At 41.2% G+C, this 8,995-nt stretch overlaps 1 protein-coding gene and 1 pseudogene across 1 annotated transcript in view; both read right to left on the reverse strand.

Annotated features, from left to right (window-relative positions):
* Positions 1-7,856, reverse strand: part of RAB3GAP2 (RAB3 GTPase activating non-catalytic protein subunit 2) — a 121,393-nt gene extending 113,537 nt beyond the window's left edge. Inside the window, exon 1 of the mRNA XM_058430934.1 lies at positions 7,651-7,856. Within this exon, the coding sequence (XP_058286917.1) occupies positions 7,651-7,765 (115 nt within the window). The 5' untranslated portion in view covers positions 7,766-7,856. The remainder of the gene's footprint in view (positions 1-7,650) is intronic.
* LOC116457910 (aurora kinase A-like) lies at positions 1,868-3,560 on the reverse strand (annotated as a pseudogene).
* Positions 7,857-8,995: the final 1,139 nt, after the last annotated feature.

Genomic DNA, 8,995 nt, shown 5'->3' on the forward strand with positions numbered 1-8,995 from the left:
CTACTGAAAAAAATCTAAACTCCTTCACCAACCTCTTCAATTTCACCTCTTACCACATCCCACCCTCCCACCACAATTTACTATTTGCAGCTTTCTGAATTCCATACTGTTTCACATCTGTTGTCTATTTTCTCTCCATCTGATGGACATCTTTAAACTATTAATGTGAAAATATCACCTCCTATATGAAGACTTTCTGGGTTTCCTGTACAGACTAGATCAACACTCCTTCATTCTCCCCCATCATGTGCCATATCATAGCATAACACCTCTAACAATCGTTTCACATATGTGTCTTCTTTTATTAGCTGAAAATTGCTTGAGGGACTCATTTTATTTATCTTTAAACTCATTTTGTGCTTAGAACATAGTAGATGCTTAATAAATACTACCAGAATGAAGAAATTGAAGAACACTCAAATCTTAATTTCCTCACTGGTAAAATTTTATCTGTATGATCCTCTTCCAATTTTAAACAAACCCAATAACTCTATATATTTTCTGAAATCTCTATAAATGTTCTATTTTCAGATTATTTTCTCTCCTAGTATGATCTCAAACTAGAGAAAAAATTTTTACTACATATAAAAAATAGAGTATTTTATATCATTTTTGATAGCCCATTATGCAAAGTGATTCTATGATTTTAGGTTATCCTAAATAAAGCACATTTTTCTCAGAGATTGCTTAAAAACATGAATTGATTATTTCAACATAATTCCCTACATGCTTTATATTCTGGCTGGTAAAAGAGGCAAGCAGGAAAACTGTTCTACATTTTTAGTATGTCAACAAAAAATTATTTTACTATTAGGTAAATCAAGAAATACACAATATTATAATACCCAAATTATCTCCAACTATTCTGGTTCTCCCTCTTTATTCATGTATTTATTTATTTATTTATTTATTTATTTATTTATTTATTTATTTATACTTTTGCCCAACTCAGATGTAAATTTCAGAAAGTTCCGGTCTAGTCATTGGAAATTATGTCACTGTAGGTTAAATGGGGACCCATAAAGTGGGGACCTAAACTCCACCCATCCCTGCAACTTCAAAGTAATAAATCAGGCAGAGTGGCTCATGCCTGTAATTCCAGCACTTTGGGAGTCCAGGTGGGAGGATCACTTAAGCTCAGGAGTTCAAGACCAGCTTGGGCAACACAGCAAGACCCTATCTCAACAAAAAATTATCTGGGCATGGTGCTGCATACTTGTAGTCCTAGCAACACAGGAGACTGAAGTGGGAGGATCCCTTGAATCCAGGAGTTTAAGGCTGCAGTGAGCTATGATCATGCCACTGCACTCTGGCCTGGGCAACAGAGTGAGGCCCTGTCTCTAAAAAACAAAAATAAAACAAACAAAAAAGCCACAAAGCAGTAAGACCAGACTTCATGTCTTAAGTAGATAGTATTTACTTTATAAAAACAATTATTAACAGTTGTCATTAACGTAAACATTGGGAAAGGGTAGCGTTCAGCATCTTTTAAAGCTAAAGAGGACAGTTTTCTTTTGTAATTAAATATACAAAGTAACATAAAGTCATACCTTGATAATTCAAATATAGAAGAGAGTGGTATCATATCTCCAGCAGCTGTCCATAGTAAAATAAAAAAGTACTTTTTTTTTCTGTACAAATATCTTTATTTTCATACTTGAAAAGAATCACATACTCAGTCCAACAGCTTTACCAGGCTTGGCCAACCCAGTAAGTTACACACTCACTCAGGTACTTGGAAGGTTATTGGACAGCTCCTTAACCGATCGAGTCAGGACAAAGTGGTCACTTTCCCCATAGCCAGACTCTGGATTTGCCTCCTGGGAGGACACCATGCCTGGCACAGGCTGATGGGGTGGCTGCAGTCGAACCTTGCCTCCAGATTATGAACCAGTATAAGCAGCACAATTCTCATGGCTACTTTCACTTCAGAGTGTCATGTTTATTGATGTGGAGCTTTCTGAGTAGGGAGGTTAAGGCACACCTGCTCAGTAAAACAAATATTTCTTGTGGTGTTCTAGATTGAGGGCAGCAGTCAATGGTAAAATAAATTTCGGTAGCATGTTCCTGACAGGTTATACGGCAGCCCTGGCTCAAGGATTTCTCCCCCTGCACGATTCCTAAGAATGCTTGCTAGTTGATTCTTTGTTTTGGCAATTTGATGGTTTTGATGAATTTGCTGTGATCCAGAGGTATTCAAGTACTTCTCTGAGCATTGGCCTCTGGCTGGGATCATGCTTCAACAGTCTTGAAATGAGGTCCCTGGCTCCCTCTGTTACAAAGTCAGGGAATGTGAATTCTCAACCCGCGATATTCTTTTGTAGGTCTCTTGGTATGTATTTGCTTCAAAAGGAGGCTTCCCAACTAAAAATTCACAGCAAAGAACTCCAAGGCTCCAGAGACCCACCTTCTCATCATGCATCTGACCTTCGATCATTTCGGGGGGCAGGTAGTCCAGGGTGCCACAGAGAGTGGTCCTCCTGGAAGATGGAGCATGTACTGACCACCCAAAATTTGCAATTTCAAGCTCTCCAGCTGATCCAAGAAGTTCTCTGGCTTAATGTCTCTACGAATAACTGTCTTTGAATGACAGTAAGACAGGACATTTGCCAATTATGTGATATAAGTAGCAGTTCTCTGCTCATCAAACTTTGAAAGTTTCTGAAGTTCTCTACTGACTGTTTCAAGTGGTGTATATTCCAGAATTAGGTAGACTCTGGTGGCATCATGGAAATAACCAAACAGTCTGATTATATTAGGATGTTGAAGGTGGGACTGTATTTCTACTTCTCTTCTGAGTTGATGCTCCACTCCTGCTTTCTCCAGCTGAGCTTTAAATAACACTTTAAGAGCCAGAATAAACTTGCTTTGTTTTTCTCTTGCCAAATAAACATTACCAAACTTTCCTTTACCCAGAGGGCGACCAATTTCAAGGTCTTCCAAAGCCCACTGCCTCTTTTTTGATCTTCATTTTTTCTGTTTTGATGCCAGTTCCTCCTCAGGATTATTTTCAGGTGCCGACAGTGGGGACTGCTTGCTCTTTTGGGTGTTACTCAGTGGCCTGGAGACAGGATGAGGTACACTGGTTGCCTGCAATTGCTTCTGCTTCTGATTCTGAACTGGCTTGTGACTGGAGACAAGCTTTTGTACTTGCAAAGGAACACGCTGGGAAGAATTTGAAGGACACAAGACCCACTGAGCCTGGCCACTATTTGCAGGTAATGGATTCTGACAAGGAAATTGCTGAGTCACGAGAACACGTTTTGGACCTCCAACCGGAGCCGTAGCCTTAACAGGCCCTGAAATGCAGTTTTCTTTAGATTGGTCCATGATGCCTGTGACCCAAGGACCTGAGTCTTCCAAGAGCTCAGCCCAATAAAAATACTTTTAAACCAACTGATACACCTCTATAATTCACAAGTAATTGAGGTGTTTTATGTTTTTACATATCCTCTAGAGATGAGCTGGGTTAAGAAATTAAAACTATATCAGCTAAAAAAATTTAAGATCTCATGATTTCTGCTTCTCAATAAACATTTATAACATTAATAAATAAAGTGAAGAAAGGCAAAGGCAAATACCATCAGCAGTTTAAGTCAGGTCCTATTTACCTGCTCTGCTAATTTCATTTTTTCTCTGTAAAATTTCACTGTACAAAAGTTTACATTCAAAACTCTTTATATTACGGCTTGGCCTAGTCTATCTTAAAAGTGCTCAGAACACTTAAATTAGCCTATAGCTGGGCAAAATCTTCTAACACGAAATCTATTTTATAATGAAGGGTTGAAAATATCTCATGTAATTTCTTGAATACAGTACTTCTTGAATACTGTAGAGTACAGTCTCTCATATTTGCTGCTGCTACCCACCATCACAGAAGAGTATCTTACCCATTGTATCACTAGCTCTGGAAAAGATCAAAGTGCAAAATTTGAAGTATGGTTTCTACAAAGTACACATTGCTTTCACATTACCGTAAAGCTAAAAAATTGGAAGCCAAACCATCATAAGTCTGAGATCATCTGTATAGGTTTTACAAAGGGGCTCACTGGTGAAGAGGTCCATTCTGTTCATTTTCTACATGAATTGATCATAGCCGCAATAATATCAACATACATAAACTCAAGAATTTGATTTAGAAGAGAAATACATTAAACCATATTTATAAATCTATAGGTATAGTGCAAATTAATCTAGATGTTTGGGGTGTATTTATATCCCCAACTGCCTGTGTAACTCGGACAAGTATTCAATCTGTATGTACCTGAGTTTTAGCACCTATAACTGTGCCATACTATATTACAGCCATTAGCCACTTTGGCTACTTAAATTTAAATTAATTAAAATTAACTTGAATTTTAAAAATTCAGTTCCTCAGTTGCGCTGGCCACATTTCAAAGGCTCAATAACCACATGTGCCTAGAGGTTACCATACTGGACAGTATAGATATAATGATGAAAATAAACAGGATGATATGATTGAGAATAACAAGTGGGAACAAGGGGGTTGTACTGACTACTTTAGATCTAGATCAGGTGGTCAGAAAAGGCTGCCCTGAGTTGACATTTGAGCTGAGACTTGAATAACAAGATGCAACTAGCATGCAAAGATCTGCAAAAAGCATCCAAGGCATAGACAACAGTGAGGGCAAAAACCTCAGCCACAAATGTGGTTGGCTGATTTAACAACAAAAAAGAGTGTCTGAAGCATAAGAAATAAGGGGAGAGGTGTATAAGGTCCAAGAAATGGCAGGAAGCAGAGTCTCAAGGGCCTTATACACCATTTAAGAACTTTGGATTTTATGTTAAGTGCAATCAAAAACCATAGAGGGTTATTAAAAGGGCAATGTTAAGCTGGGTGCGGTGGCTCATGACTGTAATCCCAGCACTTTGGGAGGCCGAGGCAGGTGGATCACAAGGTCAGGAGTTCAAGACCAGCCTGGCCAACATAGTGAAACCCCATCTCTACTAAAAATACAAACATTAGCCAGGCATGGTGGCACATGCCTGTAGTCCCAGCTACTCCGAAGGCTGAGGCAGAAGAATTGCTTGAACCCAGGAGGTGGAGGTTGCAATGAGCCGAGATCATGCCACTGCACTCCAGCTTGGGCAACAGAGTGAGACTTCATCTCAAAAAAAAATCAAAAAAAAAAAAAAAAAAAGGCAATGTTGTGATCTAAATTATACCTTAAAAGCTCACTCTAACTACTGTTGAGAATTATTATGGGAAACCAAGAGCAAAAGCAGGAAGATCTGCTAGAAGAAGACACATATCATATCATAGCCCAGGTTGAGAAAAGATGGTGGCCTGGACCAGGAGAGTGGTAGAGGGATAAAGAAAATCTGTTCCTTTTTTCTACATTCCCTATCTACAATCCTGCATCTGCTATCCTTCACAGCCAAGCGCCTTGAAATAGTATACTTCACTTTTTAACCCCTTATCCTATAAATATGCTTTCTGCCTCCACTATCCTACTGAAACTGTCCTAAGGTCCAAGTTACCTCCACCTTCCCGAAACCAATGTGCATTTTTCTATCCTTTTCTTACCTGACCCCTGCTGCATTTGCAAAACTGCTGACCATTCCTCACCTTCATCAAGTTCTTGCCTTCCTCAGCTCCGAGGGCCTTACTCTCACCTGATTTTCCTCTTTCATTTACTCCTTCTCAGTCTTCTTCCCAGTAACCTCTATTTGACTTTTAAACACTAGTGCTCCTCTAAGCTTACAGCTTTAGTACTCAGTGCATTTCACAACATACATAATCCTTGAGACGGAACTGACACGTTTTACTGTTAGCTCCCCAATTAACATCTCTGGCCCAGTACTCCCTATTGTTTAGACTATCTATATCTGGTGTTCAACCAGATGTCCTTACTTGGGACATACCGTAAACATTTAAAATGCAAAAGGTTGAAAATCTGTATCCTTCATTCTCTTATTATATATACTTGCCCAAACCACAAGCCAAAGACTTCCTAAACTCCCCCTCACTTACTAGTAACAACGCCCATCACCAGACCTTCACAAGGTCCTGCAGATTCTAACTCCTTTAAGTCTTTCTAATCTAGTCCTTCATCTTCATCCTGCTAAGGTTCTTAATTCAAGCTCACATAATTTCTTGCTTGGATTACTGGAAGAGCTTCCCAATCAATTTCCCTTCTTCCAATCTCTCCTCCACTTTGCTACTAGAGCACATTACAGGTCTTCAACAAACGTTGTTGATTACATTAAGTACAAATCTGACAATGTCATTTCTCTACTTAAACTTTCAGAGAAACGCCACAACTTTCACAAGGCTTCTCATGGTCTAGCTCCTTATTACTATTACTGCCTCATTGCCCCAACTCTTCCTCTCCCATCCTCCTCTCCAGCCATTCAGCTTTTCTTAGTTCTCTAAATACCATGCCATTTCAGGCCTCCCTTCCTCTGCACATGCTATTACTGCTCCTTTACTCCTCTAACTAGTACTTCAAAGGCAGGCTTAAGTATCACCACTTCAAGAAAATGCCTCGTATGTATCTCAATCACACTGAATGGAAGTTAATGATTGGTCTGTAAACCATAAGTTCCCACAGCAGGGTCCACCAACCTTATTTGGTTTGTAGCACCAATGACTGGCACAAAGTATGCAATCATTCACAGACGGGTTCGATTTGATATCTTCTAAATTTTCTAAAAAAGGGAGAGGAGCTTAGTGGGCTTTATATCACCATTCCGGTATAGCACAAAGTGAGAGCGCTGTACTACAAAGCCAAAAGTGCTTCATGTTGGAAATGCAAAAATAAAATAAAATAAAACACAAGGCACACCCTTTCAAAAGATGAAATGTATGAAATTCTGAAAGCCTACGTAGTATCTAATAACCAGGCTTGGAACTTTATACTACTTGGGGAAAGGCTTATTAAACACTTTGATGATAAAAATAGGTGGAAGGCTTCTCATCCCAATAAAGCAAATTAACCTTTCTTGGCTATGTCACTGTAATTTTAGTTCCTAATGTAGATTCTTGTTCACTTCCTGACAGGTTATTTTCCTTCTTTGAGAGAGTCTTACCACCTCAAGAGTCACTCATTTGTCAGCCATTTGTTCTCAAAATCTGAATGAGGGAAACGCAGATGAAAGAAGGAAGAGTGTGGGGGGATGATCAACACTTTCGGAATGGGAGGTGGCAGAAGGCCACAGTCTCCGGGATGGAAGAGAGTGGGCGCTGGGGCAATACCAGAGTGGAGCGCTGACATGTGGCAAGGAACGGGGAGGATGCGATCACGGAGCAGGCAACATGAAACATGGAACGACCCCAGGCTGAAGATGGGAGACGGAGAAGATACTTAGAAAGAAAGCTAGGAATGTGTGGGGGTGGGGAGAGGGAGGGAGGAAGCGGTGATAGGCAGAGGCGAGGGGAAACAAGACGCAATTTTTGGCCAGGGGTCAGAGGGGCTAAGGAGAAAAGCTGGGTCGAGAGGACGACAACACAAATGGGGCTTCAGGACGAGGTGGGCAGGGGGTCATCCCGGAGCGGAGGGGAGGCACGGGGAAAAGTGGGGGTCCAGAGGGCAGAGGCAGGAGGCGCAGAGCGAGTAGGAGACCCGAACCCGCCGAGCAGAGGCCGCGGGTGACGGGGGAAGGAACGGCGAGGCTAGAGGCACTTACTGGGGTCCCTCCGCAAGGCGCCGCTGAGGATCTCCTCCCGCAGGTGAGGAAAGAGGAAGTCCCGGGCGGCCTGGAGGTCCTGGAAGTAGCAGAACTGGACAATGGAGCAGGCCATGGCTCCGGGGAACCCCACTACGGCACTCACCTTACCTCACCACGCCCTGCCCCCCTCCACCCCACTGCGGCCGCCACTGAGCCCCAATAGCTCTAGCCAAGCAGAAGGCGGAGAAACCAAACCGGAAGCTGTCACTGACACGGGTCCGCGGTCTCGGAGTACTGCGCAGGCGCAGGCTGGCGCAGGCGCCTAGGGCTGGGAGGCCCGGGTAACGTGACTACGGCGCCGGCGCTGCAGGTGGAGCCAAAGTCGACGTGGAGGCTTGGGGCAGATTTTTCAGTCCCAGTTCTGTGTCTACGCCGAGGCATGAGCCCTTTCATTCATTCTGGCTTTTAGCCAGAGGTGTTCTAATTGGACTTGTCCGCGCAAGCCTTTGACTTATTCAATCTTATTGATGCCCTACTATTGGCACGATCCTGATGTTTCACAGAAAATAATTCGTTTTAAACTAGTGGCAGGCCAGTGGGGGACCGTATCCTGCAGGAGTCGGATTTTGAAAAGATTAATTGCTCTTCCGGAGATTAGCCCCGTCAAGCCTGGCTTTAAATGCTCCTGCTATGAATTCCCATAGTACTATGCAAGCCCAATATAGTACGTGTTATAGTGTATTATACACTTATGTTTTCATTATTCATTTGGTTTTTCATTCATGCATTCATCCATCCATTCAACAAATATTTGTTAGTCTTTTAAATGCCAGCCACGCAGGGTGCTGAGCATTAGAGAACAAAAGAGAAGAAATCCGTTTTCCCAGAAAGCTAGAATTCCAGTGACTGATACAGGCAGTAAGCAATTAATTACAGCAGTTCCCTTTAATCCAAGGGGATATGTTTTAAGACCCCCAGTGGATGACTCAAACCATGGATAGTGCTGAAACCTATGTATTTGTATTATGTTTTTACCTATTCATACATATGATAAAGTTTAATTTATAAATTAGGCACAGTGAAAGATTAACTAATAATTAAATTGAATAATTATGTGGAAAATGAACCCATGGATAAAGGGGGGACTACTGTACTTAACTATCTGAAATTGTGATCATGCTAGTAAGTGCTTCATAAATATTTGCTGAAGAAATAAATGGAATGTGTACATAAAGTAAATAGAATAACTTGTTTCTTTTACAAAGCACTATTTTTGAAAGTACGTTGTTCATTTGGATAGTCACAGATGCCATCTAAAAATAGTGTCTTATCCCATTTTTTAAATGAAGAAATTGAGCTGTCT

The sequence above is a fragment of the Hylobates moloch genome, unplaced genomic scaffold, assembly GCF_009828535.3.
Source record: "Hylobates moloch isolate HMO894 unplaced genomic scaffold, HMol_V3 SCAFFOLD_18, whole genome shotgun sequence".
NCBI lineage: Eukaryota > Metazoa > Chordata > Mammalia > Primates > Hylobatidae > Hylobates > Hylobates moloch.